Genomic DNA, 21698 nt, shown 5'->3' on the forward strand with positions numbered 1-21698 from the left:
TGACCCCATGTGACTGGTTAAAACAGTCTCACGTGACCCCATGTGATTGGTTAAAACAGTCTCACGTGACCCCATGTGACTGGTTAAAACAGTCTCACTTGTCACGTGACCCCATGTGACTGGTTAAAACAGTCTCACTTGTCACGTGACCCCATGTGACTGGTTAAAACAGTCTCACTTGTCACGTGACCCCATGTGACTGGTTAAAACAGTCTCACGTGACCCCATGTGATTGGTTAAAACAGTCTCACGTGACCCCATGTGATTGGTTAAAACAGTCTCACTTGTCAACCCCATGTGACCTGTCCCAGCCCCTGATAACTGGTTAAAACAATCTCACTTGTCACGTGACCCCATGTGACTGGTTAAAACAGTCTCACTTGTCACGTGACCCCATGTGATTGGTTAAAACAGTCTCACGTGACCCCATGTGATTGGTTAAAACAGTCTCACGTGACCCCATGTGATTGGTTAAAACAGTCTCACTTGTCACGTGACCCCATGTGACTGGTTAAAACAATCTCACTTGTCACGTGACCCCATGTGACTGGTTAAAACAGTCTCACTTGTCACGTGACCCCATGTGATTGGTTAAAACAGTCCCAGCCCCTGATAACTCAACATGTGACTTCTTAAAACAGTCTCACGTGACCCCATGTGATTGGTTAAAACAGTCTCACTTGTCACGTGACCCCATGTGACTGGTTAAAACAATCTCACTTGTCACGTGACCCCATGTGACTGGTTAAAACAGTCTCACTTGTCACGTGACCCCATGTGAACAAATGGTGAACTGTCCCACGTGAACCCAACAAGTTTACTTCTTAAAACAGTCTCACTTGTCACGTGACCCCCATGTGATTGGTTAAAACAGTCTCAAGGGACATCCCATGTGAACAATTGGTAAAACTGTCCCACGTGACCCCATGTGATTGGTTAAAACAGTCTCACTTGTCACGTGACCCCATGTGACTGGTTAAAACAATCTCACTTGTCACGTGACCCCATGTGACTGGTTAAAACAGTCTCACTTGTCACGTGACCCCATGTGATTGGTTAAAACAGTCTCACGTGACCCCATGTGATTGGTTAAAACAGTCTCACTTGTCACGTGACCCCATGTGATTGGTTAAAACAGTCTCACTTGTCACGTGACCCCATGTGATTGGTTAAAACAGTCTCACTTGTCACGTGAACCCATGGTGACCTGTCCCAGTTAAAACAATCTCACTTGTAACGTGACCCCATGTGACTGGTTAAAACAGTCTCAGCTTGTCCTGTGACTCCCATGTTACTTCTTAAAACAGTCTCACGTGAACCCATGTGACCTGTCCCAAAACTGATAACTCAACAAGTTCACTTCTTCAAGGGACATCCCATGTGAACAAATGGTGACCTAAAACAGCCTCACGTGACTCCCATGTGACTTCTTAAAACATCCCAGTGAACTCACGTGACCCCATGCCCCTGGTTAAAACAGTCTCACTTGTCACGTGACCCCATGTGACCTGGCCCCTTAAAAACAGGCTCACTTGTAACGGGACATCCCATGTGAACTGGTCAAAACAGGCTCACTTGTCACGTGACCCCATGTGACTGGTCAAAACAGTCTCACTTGTCACGTGACCCCATGTGATTGGTTAAAACAGTCTCACTTGTCACGTGACCCCATGTGACTGGTCAAAACAGTCTCACTTGTCACTTGACCCCATGTGATTGGTTAAAACAGTCTCACTTGTCACGTGACCCCATGTGATTGGTTAAAACAGGAGGTGTGACGTAGCCCAGTGGTAGAGTGCTCACTTGAAGTGCAGTCGGTCTAGGATCGATCCCAGTCATTGGATCCATTGGGCTGTTTATCGTTCCAGCCAGTACACCACGATTGGTATATATCAAAGTCCGTGGTATGTGCTATCCTGTCTGTGGGATGGTGTATATAAATAAAACGTATTCAGACATCTGTAACTATTTTCAGTGATCGTAATGGTTCTGAATTTAAAGGTCCTTGACAAATGGACTGGATAATGTGTTTTCTTCAGTATATATTGTTTGAACAAATATAGGGTGGTAGGTGCCCCATGCCCCTTGGCCCCTGCCTGAATTCACATCTGGACTATATAGCCTGCAGTATAGCACGGGCATAGGATTGTGCCAAAAAGTGTGTGTGGGGTGGGGGGTGGGGGCTAGGGGGAATTAAGGAAATGTTTTAATTAATGATGCACTCAACACATTTTATTTACGGTTATATGCTGCTGCTACAAAGTTACCCCCTAATAAACCCCCCCCCCACCCCCAACCACCCTGCTTCCTACGCCAGTAGTATAGAGGGTCCAATTTTTATGAGTTTCACTGTATTGAGACATTAATTTTTTTTTTACTTTTCTTCTTCTTCTTCAGCAATGTCCAGCTGCGGTACCAGATCGCCACGGAGACGAGGAACAACCTGATAGCCGCCAGTCAGAACATGACGAGTGCCCAGCGCTACTTGGCCCCGATACAGTTCCCCTACTGTCAGCCCGCCGAGATAGAAACGCTTGATCGCGCCTGTAAAAACATCTACATCGACATGCAGACGCCAGACCGACAGAAACACGCGCTCCAGTGTTACAGCATCACGCACAAACGAGCCGCCGCACTCTTACAGTGGTTTGACAGCGTAAGTCTTCACATTACTGTATATTTACGACACTACTAGAGCAAACACGCGCTCCAGTGTTACAGCGTCACGCACAAACGAGTCGCCGCGCTCTTACAGTGGTTTGACAGCGTAAGTCTTCACATTACTGTATATTTACGACACTACTAGAGCAAACACGCGCTCCAGTGTTACAGCGTCACACACAAACGAGCCACTGCGCTCTTACAGTGGTTTGACAGCGTAAGTCTTCACATTACTGTATATTTACGACACTACTAGAGCAAACGCGCGCTCCAGTGTTACAGCGTCACGCACAAACGAGCCACCGCGCTCTTACAGTGGTTTGACAGCGTAAGTCTTCACATTACTGTATATTTACGACACTACTAGAGCAAACACGCGCTCCAGTGTTACAGCGTCACGCACAAACGAGCCGCCGCGCTCTTACAGTGGTTTGACAGCGTAAGTCTTCACATTACTGTATATTTACGACACTACTAGAGCAAACACGCGCTCCAGTGTTACAGCGTCACGCACAAACGAGCCACCGCGCTCTTACAGTGGTTTGACAGCGTAAGTCTTCACATTACTGTATATTTACGACACTACTAGAGCAAACACGCGCTCCAGTGTTACAGCGTCACGCACAAACGAGCCACTGCGCTCTTACAGTGGTTTGACAGCGTAAGTCTTCACATTACTGTATATTTACGACACTACTAGAGCAAACACGCGCTCCAGTGTTACAGCGTCGCTCACAAACGAGCCACTGCGCTCTTACAGTGGTTTGACAGCGTAAGTCTTCACATTACTGTATATTTACGACACTACTAGAGCAAACACGCGCTCCAGTGTTACAGCTTCACGCACAAACGAGCCACTGCGCTCTTACAGTGGTTTGACAGCGTAAGTCTTCACATTACTGTATATTTACGACACTACTAGAGGAAACACACGATCCAGTGTTACAGCGTCACGCACAAACGAGCCACCGCGCTCTTACAGTGGTTTGACAGCGTAAGTCTTCACATTACTGTATATTTACGACACTACTAGAGGAAACACACGATCCAGTGTTACAGCGTCACGCACAAACGAGCCACTGCGCTCTTACAGTGGTTTGACAGCGTAAGTCTTCACATTACTGTATATTTACGACACTACTAGAGGAAACACACGATCCAGTGTTACAGCGTCACGCACAAACGAGCCGCCGCTCTCTTACAGTGGTTTGACAGCGTAAGTCTTCACATTACTGTATATTTACGACACTACTAGAGCAAACACGCGCTCCAGTGTTACAGCGTCACGCACAAACGAGCCACCGCGCTCTTACAGTGGTTTGACAGCGTAAGTCTTCACATTACTGTATATTTACGACACTACTAGAGGAAACACACGATCCAGTGTTACAGCGTCACGCACAAACGAGCCACTGCGCTCTTACAGTGGTTTGACAGCGTAAGTCTTCACATTACTGTATATTTACGACACTACTAGAGCAAACACGCGCTCCAGTGTTACAGCGTCACGCACAAACGAGCCACCGCGCTCTTACAGTGGTTTGACAGCGTAAGTCTTCACATTACTGTATATTTACGACACTACTAGAGCAAACACGCGCTCCAGTGTTACAGCGTCACGCACAAACGAACCACCGCGCTCTTACAGTGGTTTGACAGCGTAAGTCTTCACATTACTGTATATTTACGACACTACTAGAGCAAACACGCGCTCCAGTGTTACAGCGTCATGCACAAACGAGCCACCGCGCTCTTACAGTGGTTTGACAGCGTAAGTCTTCACATTACTGTATATTTATGACACTACTAGAGCAAACACGCGCTCCAGTGTTACAGCGTCACGCACAAACGAGCCACCGCGCTCTTACAGTGGTTTGACAGCGTAAGTCTTCACATTACTGTATATTTACGACACTACTAGAGCAAACACGCGCTCCAGTGTTACAGCGTCACGCACAAACGAGCCACCGCGCTCTTACAGTGGTTTGACAGCGTAAGTCTTCACATTACTGTATATTTATGATACTACTAGAGCAAACACGTGCTCCAGTGTTACAGCGTCACGCACAAACGAGCCACCGCGCTCTTACAGTGGTTTGACAGCGTAAGTCTTCACATTACTGTATATTTACGACACTACTAGAGCAAACACGCGCTCCAGTGTTACAGCGTCACGCACAAACGAGCCACCGCGCTCTTACAGTGGTTTGACAGCGTAAGTCTTCACATTACTATATATTTATGACACTACTAGAGCAAACACGCGCTCCAGTGTTACAGCGTCACTCACAAACGGGCCGCCGCGCTCTTACAGTGGTTTGACAGCGTAAGTCTTCACATTACTGTATATTTACGACACTACTAGACCAAATACACGCTCCAGTGTTACAGCGTCACGCACAAACGAGCCGCCGCGCTCTTACAGTGGTTTGACAGCGTAAGTCTTCACATTACTGTATATTTACAACACTACTAGAGCAAACACGCGCTCCAGTGTTACAGCGTCACACACAAACGAGCCGCCACGCTCTTACAGTGGTTTGACAGCATAAGTCTTGTGATAAAGTCTTTTATTATATAACATTTAATGAAATATCTTAAAATATCAGTGAAATAAAAGTGTTATCAGTCACTCAGTGACGGTAACACGTTTTAGAATGAAAATTTCACTATATCACTCTAAAATGTGTTATCGTCACTGTAGAAAGTGTTATCTTCACTGTAAGAAAGCCGGAATTATTTTGTTGCTGGCATTTTAAAAATGAAGGTAAATTGCCAAAAGTTATATAATAAATAGAAAATTTCATTTTTTGGGGTCAAATATGATTTATATCTAATCTCGTGAAATTTGCAATCATATCACACTCATCGTGCAAGCGTGACTCATGAGATATGATTGCAAATTTCACTCGATGAGATATAAATCATATTTGACAAAAAATATGAAATATCCTCTATTTATTGAAATATCATTGAAACACCCTCTAAACTGATACCCATGGGAGCAAGTAAAAATAGCACTTTTAAGAAAGGTTATATTTTATGAAGTGATATTTAAACAGGGACTGCAGAAACGACAGGTTTTGAGGTAATTCCAGTTACAGGGTACGATTGTGACAGGTTTTACTGTAGTTAATATTTCAACATCTACACTGACATACTGTTACAGTGCAGGTTTGACAGAATAAGTTCTGTGATACATTTCATGTTACTGTTTTCTTAAAACTGCAACTTATGGTATATTTTTTTTATAGTTAAAAATTCAGTCTCTAGTATGTTTTTAATTTAAAGTTTCAATCTCATATATATTTTTATTTTATTTAAAGTTTCAATCTCATATATATTTCTATTTTATTTAAAGTTTTAATCTTAAGAATGTGTTTCAGTCTCTAGACTATTTTTAATATTTAAAGATTCAATCTCTAGTGTGTATTTAATATTTAAAGATTCAATCTCTAGTGTGTATTTAATATTTAAAGATTCAATCTCCAGTGTGTATTTAATATTTAAAGATTCAATCTCTAGTGTGTATTTAATATTTAAAGATTCAATCTCTAGTGTGTATTTAATATTTAAAGATTCAATCTATAGTGTGTATTCAATATTTAAAGATGCAATCTCTAGTGTGTATTTAATATTTAAAGATTCAATCTCTAGTATGTATTCAATATTTAAAGATTCAATCTCTGGTATATTTTTAATATTTAAAGTTGCATTCTCCATTAATAAATACAAGGCTTAATATCGGAACTGATGTCAATTGCCATCCTTTCGATGTCAATTGCTGTAAGTCAGGGACTTATCAGTTTGTTTACCAGTAGCAGTTATTAGCCACTGGATAAAATATATTGCTGTCTGGTTGTAGGAATAATGTTTGGGTTTTATATTTATTACCAAAATTACTGATTTAAAATTTGTGTATGCATGCTTAAAATTGCAATTGGTTAGCAGTTTGTCTTTGGGAAAATCATTTAAAAATTGCGGTAACTAACTAACTCTTAAGTTCAAGCCCTGTAAACAATTAAAGGTACTACGTCAAAGTTGCAATAATGGTCTTCCCGCCAAAACATATTTATTAATTTTTGCTTTGAAACATAAAGTTTATATCTTCAGCAATATGCCTAAAAAAATTACAACCAAATAATTCTATTTACTGGTAGAATTTTGTAATTATATTAGGGGAAAATCCCGAGAGTGTGTGACACGCACGCAATAAATAGTAACGTCACTATTTTATGAGTACATATTCAACACACGAAGGTTAACCACAATTCTTTGCGGTCAGCTGACAAACAAAAAACAAAGATGGTGGCCATGCTATATTTAGCTACAGATTATTCTAGAAATCCCTCTTGTCGTCCAGTGCAAATTTTTTTTTTTTTAAATCTTGAATTCATTATGGAAAGATTGTGCGTGGGATCGATTAATTTGTAGTTAGTGATTACAAACAATTGTGAAAATAACGAAACATTGTGGTTTCAACTTTGACATGATAGGACCTTTAATACTCAGTTTTTAATGTTCAATGTTTCTGATGTTTGCATGTTGATCGTTGTTTAGGTGATTAACAAATCAATCCACAAGGACATGGAGACGGCCACGAAATCACTGGGCACCAAGGAAGGAGAACTCCGTAAAGAGAGACTGAGACTCATCAAGGAAAGAATGGGACAGGAACTTGGACCGGAGGCTATTTCAGATCCTGGTAAAAAAATAAAATAAAAAAATAATTTTTTTTTTTCATTATAACTTTTTTCTTATAGCATTTTGCTTATAGCATAACTAATTAAATAATTTATTTGGGTTAAAAAAAACCCAAAACCACTTGTCATGTCAACGACATATCGGGCGTGATCTATAGCTCAGTCGGTAGAGCGCTAGACTGAGGTGTGTGCGTCGTAGGATCAAATCATCTCAGTGCACCACAAATGATATTTCAAAGGCTATGGTATGTGCTGTCTTGTCTGTAGATCCCTTGCTGTTAATGGGAAAATGTAGCAGGTTTCCTCTCTAAGACTTTACATGCCTGATGTAGTTGTAGGATAAAACAACTTTATAGACTCATTCTCTGAATGTCTTTTTCACATTTCAACCAGTGCCCAATGATTGGTACATCAAAGGCCTTGGTATGTGCTGTCTGTTGGAAAATGTAGCAGGTTTCCTCTCTAAGACTTTACATGCCTGATGTAGTTGTAGGATAAAACAACTTTATCGACTCATTCTCTGAATGTCTTTTTCACATTTCAACCAGTGCCCAATGATTGGTACATCAAAGGCCTTGGTATGTGCTGTCTGTTGGAAAATGCATACAAAAGATCCGTTGCTGTTATTGGAATTGTTTTAGTTTCCTCTAACACTAGGGGTGGGACATAGCTCAGTGGTACACCGCTCGCCTGATGCGCAATCCATCTAGGATCGATTCCCGTCAGTGTTATTGGAATTGTTTTAGTTTCCTCTAACACTAGGGGTGGGACATAGCTCAGTGGTACACCGCTTGCCTGATGCGCGATCCATCTAGGATCGATTCCCATCAGTGGACCCATTGGGCTACTTCTCATTCCAGCCAGTGCTCCACAACTGGTGTAAGAAAGGCCGTGGTATGTACTATCCTGTCTGTGGGATGGTGCATATAAAAGATCCCTTGCTACTAATGGAAACAATGTAGCGGGTTTTCCCTCTGAACTATATGTCAAAATGACCAAATGTTTGACATCTAATCAAAAAGAGTAGCCCATAAAGTGGCGACAGCGGGTTTTCTCTCAATATCTGTGTGGTCCTTAACCATATGTCCGACGCCATATAACCGTAAATAAAATGTGTTGAGTGCGTCGTTAAATAAAACATTTCCTTCCTTCCTCAAAATGACCAAATGTTTGACATCCAATAGCTGATGATTAATAAATCAATGTGCTCTAGTGGTGTCACTAAACAAAACAATCTTTAACTTTTTCAGCTTTATTATGTTCTAGTAGGACAAACTAATTCAGCTTGCTTTTAAATGGATGCAGCTACATGTCTGAACTCTGTACGAAGCTTCGATATATCACTATATTTAATTATATCACATTCTCATGTATTATCACCTGTTACCTTCACCCGCTGTATGTTTCCACACAGTGTTTGATGACTTGGACGGTAAGTTTGCTGCCTATCACACGAGACTTGAATCACACGAGACTTGAATCACACGAGACTCAAATCACACTAAGACATTCTTTGTGTGTCGATACATCTCTTTACTAACAGCACTGTGCAGCTCTTTTACGTTTGTGATGTCTTCACGCACACGCATCTTAAATCTACACTGTTTATATTGTTCACTTCTTGCATAAGCGTACGAGATGGGGTGGGGGGGGTGGGGTGGGGGGGAGACATGATGTGGAGGGGCGGGGGTGGGGGTCAAAAATTATAAAGATATCCTGGCAAAAACGATTTGAGATATTCGGCAAAATGTGCTAACCTGAGACCTTTTAACCAATGTATTTCCATCATTCTACCAGCAAAATTAGTTGTAATCCATGTAAAAATGCGTAGTAATTCCGTTTGCAACCCTATATAGCTGTTTGGCAATAATGCTAATATGACTAAATGTTGGTATCGAGATTGGGGTATTTTCGTTTACCAGCCTGCCTTCCTTTAAAACATGAGATCCCAATCACTTCTTGTCCACTGGAGGGCAAGATGTAGCCCAGTGGTTAAATACTCGCTTGATGCGCTGTCGGTTTGGGATTGATCCGCGTCGGTGGGTCCCATTGGGCTATTTCTTGTTCCAGTTAGTGCACCACGACTGGTATATCAAAGACCGTGGTATGTGCTATCCTGTCTGTGGGATGGTGCATATAAAAGAAACTTGACCCCAATAGCAAACTGTGTGTGGGCAATGAACAGGTATTAAACCTAAACTTGAATACAGTAAACAGCCCTCTGAATTTAGATCGTCTTGCGACACCAACTTAGTACAGATATTAACAATGAATGAATGAATGAATGAATGAATGTTTAACGACACCCCAGCACAAAAAATACATCGGCTATTGGGTGTCAAACTATGGTAATGCAAATAAATAAAGTGATGATCAACGTCAACATAAAAATTCAAGGTTTAAACAAAAACAGTGTAAAGAACTGTGCATAAATACAAATACAAATATCACAGAATTTTACGGACACCGAATTTTACTCTAAACTTCAATTTGTGCTGTATTGGCCATTCTCAAAGAGAATGTTACACCCCTGCACCACGGTGAGGTTACAGCACGCGCAGGGGAGATATTAACAAAGTAAACACCCCATAATGACAAACATTTCATGGAAGATCAATTTTGCAACAGCTTTTTACACTGGTATTACTGACTTTGAAGGTCGATTGAAAACGTGACTAGGTTCGATAGCGAGGTAGGGGCAGGAGGAGGGGAAGGAAGGGGAGGGGCAGGAGGAGGGGAAGGGGAGGGTGTGTGCAGTGTTATGGTACCTATAGGGCAGTAATTGTCGAATGTTGGGGTTTGTGATGGTGGCGGTGCATTGCAAGAGGTGTTTGAACACGCTTTGAATTCTGTTATATTTTGGTGAAAAATGAGGGGGGGGGGGGGGGAGGGGGCACACTCTTCGACACCCCGTTTGGATCTGCTTCTGTATATTGGATGTGTATATGCATGGCCTGAGCTGTGGAGTTTTGTGTCAGGTTTTGTGTTTTTTGTTCATCTCTCTGTGCACTGGACACATTTTAAATGACATTTGGTTACCACAAATTTAAACTTGTCTCTCATTTAATCCGCCCAAAACTTTTAACACTTTTATCGTTTTCTTGCACTGCACCAGATTCTTGTTTTCACATCTTAGGTAGCAGTCTACCAAGTAGCACCTCACTGGGTCAAAGGTCAAAGTGCATCTAATTTTGGATATCGTATTACATATTCCCTCCCCCCATCCCCTCCCCCCAAAAAAAACCCCTACTGTTCACTGGGTATCTATCTATATATATCTGTGTGTGCGTGTGTGTGTGTGCATGCGTGCGTGCATGTTTGTGTGTATACATATATACACACACATACATACATAGATACATATATATATATATATATATACATACATACCCGTATGTCTGTCAACCTGCCTGTCTGTCTGTCTATCCTACAGATAGTTTTCCTGATGGCCCTTGAACTTTGGAGATAGGAAACTTTGTTTTCTAGACTTGTTTTTGCTAAACCTGAAAATATTGAGTTGAAATTTTGTGTGTATTTTTATCATGTTCTGCTACAGATAAAATGTGACTTTTATGGTAATTTACCTATTTTACACAGAGTTATGGCCCTTGAATTTAGAGGGATTAAAAAAAACTGTTGAGCCCTGTAGGGGACATGTAAAGCTTGTTAAAATTATATATGAAAGATATAGTTTCTTGTTCGAATCCCATTGCTGAAAGTTGAGGGTTTTTTTTTTCAATAATGAGTTAGGTTGTGTTGCTTTTAAAAACGTATTATTATACAGACAGTTAGTCTTTGGTTCGAGTCGTTTGTTAGGAATGTTTACGAGTATTTTATATTTATTTCAGAAGACACGAAGGGCGGAGAGGAGGAGGTGAATGTGTCTGTGAGTAAACCTGATGTTGTCACCGGAGCAGAAGGCTTGTCACAGGGGAGTGCCGACGAACAGGTGAGACTCATTCATCCCTCTCCCTCTCTCTCTCTCTCTCTCTCCATCTCCACCCCTCTCTCTCCATCCCACTCCTTCCCTCTCTCTCTCTCTGTCCATCCCGCTCTCTCTCTCTCTCTCACTGTCTCTCTCTCTCTCTCACTCACTTTCCCTCTCCTCTCCTCTCTCTCTCTTTCTCTCTCACTTTCCCTCTCCTCTCCTTTCTCCATCCCTCTCTCTCCCTCTCTCTCTCTCCATCCCTCTCTCTCTCTCTCACTCTCTCTCTCTCTCCATCTCCCTCTCTCTCTCTCTCTCCATCCCTCTCTCTCTCACACTCACTTTCCCTCTCCTCTCTCTTTCTCTCTAACTCACTTTCCCTCTTGTCTCTCTCTCTCTCTCTCTCTCTCTCTCTCCATCCCTCTCTCTCTCCATCCCTCTCTCTCTCCATCCCTCTCTCTCTCTCCATCCCTCTCTCACACTCTCTCTCACTCACTCACTCTCTCTTTCTCTCTCACTCACTTTCCCTCTCCTCTCCTCTCTCTTTCTCTGTCACTCACTTTCCCTCTCCTCTCCTCTCTCTCTCTCTCACTTTCCCTCTCCTCTCCTCTCCTCCCTCTCTCTCTCTCTCTCTCTCTCGCTGTCCATTTTTTCCATCTCCATCTGCCCCTTTCATCTCTCTCTCCCACACCCTTCTCTGTCTGTCTGTTTGTCTTGTCTGTCTGTCTCTGTCTCTTTCTTCACCATCCCAGATAGGACAGCACATACCACAGCCTTTGATATACCTGTCATAGTGCACTAGCTAGGGCAATAAATAGCCAAATGATGAGGATCGATCCTAGACTGACAGCGCATCAAGCAAAGGCTTTACCACTGGGTTACCTCCTGTCCTGTATTATTAATGGTCACGTGTGTTTGTTTCCAGGCCACGTTGAAATCTGGTGAAGACCACGCCCGGGATCCGACTCCGTTACCGACCAACGAGTTAGCCCCAGCTCCGTCCAGCGATGAACTGTTTGGTGAGATTTAGTATTAGTCTAGTATTAGATAGTAGTCTGTGTGTGTGAGAGAGAGATTTAGTATTAGTCTAGTATTAGATAGTAGTCTGTGTGTGTCTGTGTGTGTGTGTGTGTGTGTGTGAGAGAGAGAGAGAGAGAGAGAGAGAGAGAGAGAGAGAGAGAGAGAGAGAGAGAGAGAGAGAGAGAGAGAGAGAGAGAGAGAGAGAGAGAGAGAGAGAGGGAGGGAGGGAGAGAGAGAGAGACACACAGAGAGAGAGAGACACCAACACAGAGAGGAGGAGAGAGAGAGAGAGAGAGAGAGAGAGAGAGAGAGAGAGAGAGAGAGAGAGAGAGAGAGAGAGATTGGATGACTGATTTATTGATTTCCTGTTTGAAGCAGAGGACTGTGTATTTGTTTATTACTTCAGGTAATATAGAGCAGTTGAAGAAACAACACGAGCATGAGCAGAAGGAATTCTTTATATTTGTTTTTCACTTCAGGTAATGTAGAGCAGTTGAAGAAACAACATGAGCATGAGCAGAAGGAATTCTTTATATTTGTTTTTCACTTCAGGTAATATAGAGCAACTGAAGAAACAACACGAGCAGGAGCAGAAGGAATACTTTATATTTGTGTTATCACTTCAGGTAATATAGAGCAGCTGAAGAAACACGAGCAGGAGCAGAAGGAATTCTTTATATTTGTTTTATCACTTCAGGTAACATAGAGCAGTTGAAGAAACAACACGAGCAGGAGCAGAAGGAATACTTTATATTTGTTTTATCACTTCAGGTAATATAGAGCAGTTGAAGAAACAACACGAGCAGGAGCAGAAGGAATTCTTTATATTTGTTTTATCACTTCAGGTAATATAGAGCAGTTGAAGAAACAACACGAGCATGAGCAGAAGGAATACTTTATATTTGTTTTTCACTTCAGGTAATATAGAGCAGTTGAAAAAACAACATGAGCAGGAGCTGAAGGAATTTGAGAAAGCTCAGGAGATGAACAAGGCGAGGATGGAACAAGGTCTGCAGGAGAAGTTGAAAATGAGGCGCAGTCGACGGCAACGCATCGAGGAACAACAGACACAGTCAGACGTCGCCCCGGCAACCGCCTGAAAACCAGACACAGTCAGACATTGCCCCGGCAACTGCCTGAACACGTCTGTAACTGATGTTATAAAGAATGTTTAAACTCTCAATCAATTCTCGTGTAAATATTTTATATTGGATGAGTTTTTTAGGAACTCCGAACTCGAGCATACACAAAATGTCTGCTATTGATGCTAAGAAAATAATGTTTTAATTTGCAGTCATTTATGATGTAAATATTTTACAATGTATGGATTTTTTAAGGAACTCAGAACAAACAAAATGTCTGCTTCAGATGCTTTGTTTTAATTCGTAATCAATTATGTTTGTAAACATTATATAATATTTATGGATTTTTTCAGAAATTCATAACATATAGCAAACAAAATGTCATGTTATAATGAAAACGTTTAAATATCAATCAATTCTAGGGTAAATATTTTTAACGAATGCATTTTTAGAGACTCGATCAGAACATAAGAAAAAGTTTAGTATTTTTTTTATTGATGCTATAACATTTTGTAAAATGTCAGTGATTGACTAAAAATGTTTAAAATCCACAAAAAAAAACCCTACAAAAAATAAAAAACTCACAAAAATACCCTCAACTACGTGGATCGAAACACTTTCTGCTTAAAGGTGCTATGTCAAAGTTGCAATAATGGCGGTTTATAAATTTTTGCTTTTAAACAAAGTTTATACCTTCAGCTATATGCCTACTAAACATTACAACCGAAGAATTCCATTTCCTGGTGTATTTATTTTATTTTAATTTGGGGGGGGGGGGAGAATGTTGAGAGTATGTCACATGCATTAACAAGTGACGTCACTGTTTTATGCGTACACATTCAACACACTAAGTTTTTTTTTGCCATAATTGTTTGCAGACAACTGACAAATAAACGAAGATGGTGACCATGCTATATTTAGCCACGAATTATTCGGGAAATTCAGTACAAGACTTTAAAATTTTTATTATTCTTGAGTTATTTATAGAAATATTATGCATAAAATAAATAAATTTGTAGTTCTTTCTGGGGCGTAGCCAGAGAGGAAAAAACGCTGAGGCAAACCCAGACCTGTAAAATAAATATCAGTGTCATGGGAAAAATAAAATTAATCTGGGGAAATTCCAGACGAGGCAAGCGCCTGTCTTCCTTATGCTGGCTACGCCATTGTCTCTGTTACAAATAAATGTGAAAATAACAAAATATTGTAGTTTCAGCTTTGACATAAGACCTTTAAGCAATTTATTGTTTCAATATATTTACCGTGGGAGCATTACTCTCCTCACTATAAACATCCAGTCTAGACCCCCTCTTGCTAAAACACCTGCACAATGCACCTGAACCTGTTAAGGGAATGTCCCCTTTGGCCTAACTGAAAAGGCCCAGTTCAAGGTGTTGGGTATGTTTTTTGGGTTTTTTTGTGATGTATTTTTAAATTGTGGCCCACTGTCATGACTGATTCGAGCGTCAAGAACTACACGGAAGAGCATGACAGAAAATAGCATTTTCTTTATCAAATATCACACATCAAGACCATTTATTAACCTGAAATATTGAAGAAAACCTTGTGGAGAAGTTCTTGTCTTGTAGAGTATATTCTACTATGTTTAAAAATAAAATAAAACAATAAATAAAAGAAGACAACCTCCCTTCATGACATTTTGGGGGAAAGTGGTCACACCAACTAATTTTATTTTGTTATTTTATTTACTAAGTATATATTGTTTATATATCTATATCTATATACTGATGTCCAATCTCAACCAGTTATAGTATAAATAATTCATAATGCCTCGTTTAATTACTTTGGGGACTCAGCTTGTGGTGATTTATTGCAACTTCAACTAAAATAATCATGTTTCGTGTTATTTCTACTCAGTTTGTGGTGGGTTATCTTTTTTTGGCTCAGATGAAAATGCTGGTATCGACACCTCAGCACATTGGGGGGGGGGGGGGGGGGGGGGCATGGGAGGGGTGCCCATGGAATGTGCTGAAATGATGGTTAAGTATAACCCTCTTAAAAGTTTAATCACCTGCCTGGGTGGTGTCGTGGTTAAGCCATTGGACATAAGGTTGGTAGGTACAGGGTTCGAAGCCCGGTACCGGCTCCCACTCGGAGCGAGTTGGTAGGTACAGGGTTCGCAGCCCGGTACCGGCTCCCACTCGGAGCGAGTTTTAAGACCACTTCACCCTCTTCTCTCTCTCTCAGTAACAACTTACCCACTGTCCTGGGAACAGGACAGTCCAGGTAGCTGAGGTGTGTGACCAGGATAGCATGCTTGAACCTTAATTGGATATAAGCACGAAAATAAGCTGAAATGAAATTGAATCCCCACCCTCAGCAAGTGATACTTTACAGTTATAAAAATGTGTATACGTAATACCTTCATATTATATAGCCTTACTTTTTTCCAATTTACCAAAACCGGTGTCGATTAAGTTTTTCTTTATATTTGTTTGTGAGAGATTATTTGATGTAACAAAATCTGTATGAACAGGATGCTAATAAACAGACATCTTGATGACAAATGCCAAAACATACACCGGTACATCAAAGCAGATTTTAAAGTTTTAATAATTTTATTAGTGAAATACAAATATGAAAGTTGTTTTATAATAATGATCCACACACACACAAAGATAGAGAGTGAGAGTGAGAGTGAGAGTGAGTGAGAGTGAGAGAGTGAGAGTGAGAGAGAGAGAGAGAGAGGAGAGAGAGAGAGAGAGAGAGAGAGAGAGAGAGTGAGAGTGATATAGATACACAGATGCACATACACAAACACACACAAAAATCATACACTAACACAACACAATCACACATACACTCACAAACACAAATACGCAGATGCATACAACTACATGAACACACAAACACATTCACAAACAAAAACTCACAAATACGCATATACATTCAGCCACACGAAAACACCCACTCACTCATGTACTGCCTTTCGTCTCTGAGACAATCACAAATCAGTCACTGAACCTCAAGAACAAACAAGCATAGTACCACATGCTATTAGTGTTGGTTTTTGTTGTTTTTTTACAGTGAAACCTGTGTAAACCGGATCCTGTACAAACTAGAGTCCTATCAAAACTGATTACGTTTCATAGTCCCGAATGTTCTAAATTGTAAAACACTTATATACCGGATCCTGTCTAAATCAGATAAATATTAGATCCCTCCAGATTAGACAGGTTTTGCTGTAGTTGTATATATATATATAGTGAAACCTCTCAAAACCAAACCCTTTGTAAACCGGAATCCCCTCAAAACCGGACTTTTTTTCATGGGCCCTTTTTAAATATCTTTACATAAGAACCTCTGTAAATTGGATACCTCTTAAAACCGGACTTTTTACTTGGTTAGGAGGGTGTCCGGTTTACAGAAGTTTCACTGTATACATATGTGAAATGCTATATTTTTACATAATGTAAATATAGGTATTGTATTTGCCATAGGCATTTTATAGTTTCTTTTTCTATATTTCGTTTTAACAGTGTAAAATAAACTTAATATTCCGTCCACATTTCCTACATTGGTTCTTGGTGTTTTTGTATTGATACTCAGTCCTAATGTGTATAATAAATATCTTTGGTTATTATAATTTTGTTTGTTTGTCTTCAACACCTTTCATTAAATTTAGAATTAGTTATATATGCACTCACATCCTTAACGTTTTGTGTCGAACTTGTATAAACTCGCTATCACATTTCTGTGTAGAAAGTTTTATGTTAAATTTCTACATACAAACTCTTATCGTTACATTTTGATACAGAAAGTTTTATCATGTATTTTTATGTATAGAAATTGTTATCATCTTGTTGTTTGTGTAGAAATTGTTTTCTTGTCAAAGTTCTATGTGATAATTGTCATCCTCATGTCAAAATGATGTGTAAAATTGTTTCATTTTGTCAAAATTCTGTGTAAAAGTTATCTTGTGAAATTTCTATACAAAAAGTGTTATCTTCCTGTTAAAGTTTGGTGTAAAATCATTATGCTTACAAATTTCTATATAAAATTATCTTCCTGTCAAAGTTATGTGTAAAATCATTATCACATCAAATCTTTATTTAAAAAGTGTTATCTTGCTGTCAAATTTCGGTGTAAACTCGTTATCTTATCAAATTTCTATTTAAAAAGTGTTATCTTGCTGTCAAATTTCTATTTAAAACGTGTTACCTTGATGTCATAAGATATAATCTATTCGGACACATTTTTCTTCAATCACATTTCAAGGAAAACGTTGTGTGTTCAAATTTCTATATTTAACTCATGTTTCTTGTTATCACCTGTTACTGTATGAAACCTGTTATCAGTTCACATTATGCAACTTTAATTAGTTTTCACATCTTTTGATTTTGTTTTGTTATCATGGACTGAAATTTCTGTGTAGTGCTTATAATATCATGTGTGCAACTTATCTTTTGTTAAGACACATTTTATTTTTCTTAAACTTGATTATCAAGGGAGGATCCAAGGCAGGGGACTAGGGGGACCTGTCCCCCCTAAAAATAAATTGCCCTCTTTAAAAAAAAAGTTAGTAATTTTCATTGAAGTGCTGTGTTCATTGAGTTGGTTTGTGGGTCTTTTTGTCCATGGACCCCTCCCTAAAATACTTGCTGAGTCCTGCTTTGGTCATCAGACTATTATACTCACATATGCTTTGTGTGAAAGTTACGTATTATCATGTGTGCAGCTATAGACAAAAGTACCCAATTAGAGATTCTTGGCCCTCAAAACAATGTGGCCCATTAGCTATTTCTCGTCCAAGCCAGTGCACCACGACTGGTATATGAAAGGCTGTGGTATGTGCTATCATGTCTGTGGGATGGTGCATATAAAAGATTCTTTGCTATTAATGAAAACATGTAGCAGAGTTCCTCTCTAAGACTATATGTCAAAATTACCAACATGTTTGACATTTAATAGCCGATGATTACTAAATCAGTTTGTTCTAGTGGTGTCGTTAAACAAAACACATTTGATTTTATTTCTGTAAAATATACTGATGGAGACAAATTAGAGATCACATCAACACTAACAGGAAATAAATAATAAAATTAGTTTTGTTTACTGACAACACTAGAGCATATTGATTTATTAATCATTGGATAGTGAATGTAAAATATTTGTTAGTTTTGTTTAACGACACCACTAGAGCACATTGATTTATTAATCAGCTACTGGTGTCAAACAGTTGGAAATTCTGACACATAGTTTTCAGTTAGTTTTGTTTAACGACACCACTAGAGCAACTTGATATATTAATAATTGGCTATGGATGTCAAATATTTGTTAATTTTCACATATAAACTTACAGAGGAAACCCGCTACAGTTTCCGTTAGTACCAAGGGATCTTTTATATGTACCATCCCACAAACAGGATAACACATACCTTGTACCACTGCCTCCAGTCATGGTATACTGGCTGGAATGAGAAATAGCCCATTGTACCCACCGATGGGTTGATCCTAGAGCGACCACTTTACCACTGGGTTATGTCCCACCATTTAGAAAAGTCACCAATGTTTGAAGTGAATTAACGACATTGTATTGTAAACATGTTATCGACATTGTATTGTAAACATGTTATCGACATTGTATTGTAAACATGTTATCGTGTGTATACACTTGCATGACTGGCTTTGTTAACACGAAATAAAATGTTATTTCTATGAAAACAAAATGTCTTGTGTTTGACACATAATTATAAAACTGCAATAATACCAACATGTAAATACTACACACGTAGGCACACTCTCTCTCTCTCTCTCTCTCTCTCTCTCTCTCTCTCTGATATATACACACACGCACACAGATATTGAAGGAGGAAATCCGCTGTCACCACTTCATGGGCTACTCTTTTCAATTGGCAGCAAGGGATCTTTTATTTTCACAATTCCATAGACAGGATAGCACATACCACAGTGTTTGATGAACCAGTTGGGGTGCACTGGCTGAAGTGAGAAATAGCCCAATGGGCCTTATCTCTGGTCAAAGTGAATCTCAACTGTATAAATTGTATACTATGCTGCTAAGATCATTAGGACAGATTTGGAAAACTGAGTCTCCACAACCTAAATCTGACGATGTCCGCGGAGATACTACGTTACAGATTTTGTGGATGACTGCCCATTCTAATCACCGTGTCATCAAATTCATTGGGTTGGTGCCATTATATTTGTTTAAAATTCATGCAAAGGCAAAGACTTGAAATCACGTGTACGTGTTCAGCACCATGGAACCAGTACTAGACTCGGATTAAAAATATTTTGATCATCAGGCAGTAATAAAATGTAGTGATGGATGCTGAAACAAGGAACACCATGTTGTTGAACCCACTCTATCATGGAGTTGTCTGTTGACGAGCTTAACACGTTGAATAGAATGTAATAAAATGTAGTGATGGATGCTGAAACATGGAACACAATGTTGTTGAACCCACTCTATCATGGAGTTGTCTGTTGACGAGCTTAACACGTTGAATAGAATGTAATAAAATGGTTTGCGTCTGGTGAGGATTGTACCAGTCGAAAACATAATACATTAAATGGAATGTAATAACACACACACACACACACAGAAGCAGAGTTTGTGTCTGGCGAGGTTGGTACCAGTGAAAAACGTAACCCACTGAACATAATGTAATAAAAGACAGCAGGGTTAGTGAAGCAGATTAGCTGTTTCACATTGCAGCCAGTGCACCATGACTGGTATACCAAAGGCCATGGTATGAGCTGTTCTGTCTGATATAAAAGATCCCTTGCTAATAATGGAAAAATGTAGCGGGTTTCCTCTTTAAGACTATATCAGAATTACCAAATGTTAGAATTATTTCATATATGTGTTTACAATGTTTAATCACAATTCATGGCAGGGAATTTTAGCTAAAGACCGTGCATACAGTGCACGTGTCAGGTCAAGGCGTCCCTGCCACTCTCCCTGTATTATTTCTGTATCGTCCAGTAATATATATTTTGTTCAAATTTGGAACTGATTTGCTACAATTCAATTGTTAACCAAGAATTTGTACACACAGTTCTCAAGAAGGAAGGAAATTGTATATTTAATGACGCACTCAACACATTTTTATTTATGGTTATATGGCATCAAGCGAGCGCTTTACCACTGGGCTATGTCCCTCCCCCTCCTCCATCAACTTCTCAAGAAGTAATTCACACCAATACCACATGTAATGTGTTTTATTACCAATACCATATTCATCATAAACATTGAATAATAACAATAGTAATGTAATGAAATGATTCCCAAGCACAATATCAGTATTTAACAAGCATTGTAAGAGTACTGCTGAAGCAACACGTCCCCTACCGAACTCAAATGGGTTTTTTTTCTATCTCCTAAATTCAAGGGCCATACTTCTGTGAAAAGAGGGTAAATCACTATAAAATTTAACATTGATCAGTAACAGAACATGATAAAATACATTTCCTATCACTATCTTCAGGTATTGCAAAACAAAAGTCTGAAAAGCAAATTTTTATATCTCCTAAGGTCAAGGGTCATACTTGATCTGACAAAGCTATACACAAAATTTGAGCTCAATATCTGAAGGCTTTGTGAAAAGTTATTCTGGAAAACGAAATATTTTCACATCTCCTAGGTTCAAGGGCCACGACTCCGCCAAAAATGGGTGAATTGCCATGAAAGTCAAACTTGATCTGTAACAGTATGTGATAAAGCTATACTCAAGACCTGAAAAAAAAAAAAAAAAAAAAAAAGTCCGGAAAACAAATGTTCAGTTATCTCATGTTCAAGGACAAATGATAAAGCGATACACAAAATTGCATGTCAATATTTCAAGGCTTTCTAAAAAAAAAATCTTCCAGAAAACTATATGTAGGACGGACAGACAGACAGACAGACAGACAGACAGGACGGATAGACAGACGGACAGACAGACAGAAGGACGGAGATGAAACCTGTAGTCCCACCCGGTTAAACCGGTAGGGGACTAATTATTATGTTTTATAACCAATAACATATTCATCATAAACATTGAACTTTAACAATAACAATAAGAAATTGTTGTATCCAATGTAGGCTTTAATTAACTGTAAACTTACATAATGGAAAGAAATAAACATTCAACCCATAATACCACATTACCAATATGGCGGTCCCACCGGTGCTAAGTTATTTCGAACTACCGGTGCAACGTAATTAATGTCCCATATTATAAGATAAAAATGTTACGTCATTCTTCCCTCCTAGAAGAAAGTTCACTGTCTTAAGGATACGGGTAAATCACTTATCACCAACCATACCGAGAAGGTTTCTTT

General features: G+C 39.5%; 1 protein-coding gene across 1 annotated transcript in view; it reads left to right on the forward strand.

Moving 5' to 3' along the window:
- LOC121373434 (serine/threonine-protein kinase dst2-like) overlaps positions 1–14449 on the forward strand; it is a 38509-nt gene extending 24060 nt beyond the window's left edge. Inside the window, exons 8-12 of the mRNA XM_041500087.1 lie at positions 2398–2656; positions 7222–7366; positions 11213–11313; positions 12215–12308; positions 13228–14449. Coding sequence (XP_041356021.1) covers positions 2398–2656; positions 7222–7366; positions 11213–11313; positions 12215–12308; positions 13228–13409 — 781 coding nt within the window. The 3' untranslated portion in view covers positions 13410–14449. The remainder of the gene's footprint in view (positions 1–2397; positions 2657–7221; positions 7367–11212; positions 11314–12214; positions 12309–13227) is intronic.
- The last annotated feature ends 7249 nt before the right edge of the window (positions 14450–21698 follow it).

This window comes from Gigantopelta aegis, chromosome 5 (genome assembly GCF_016097555.1).
Source record: "Gigantopelta aegis isolate Gae_Host chromosome 5, Gae_host_genome, whole genome shotgun sequence".
NCBI lineage: Eukaryota > Metazoa > Mollusca > Gastropoda > Neomphalida > Peltospiridae > Gigantopelta > Gigantopelta aegis.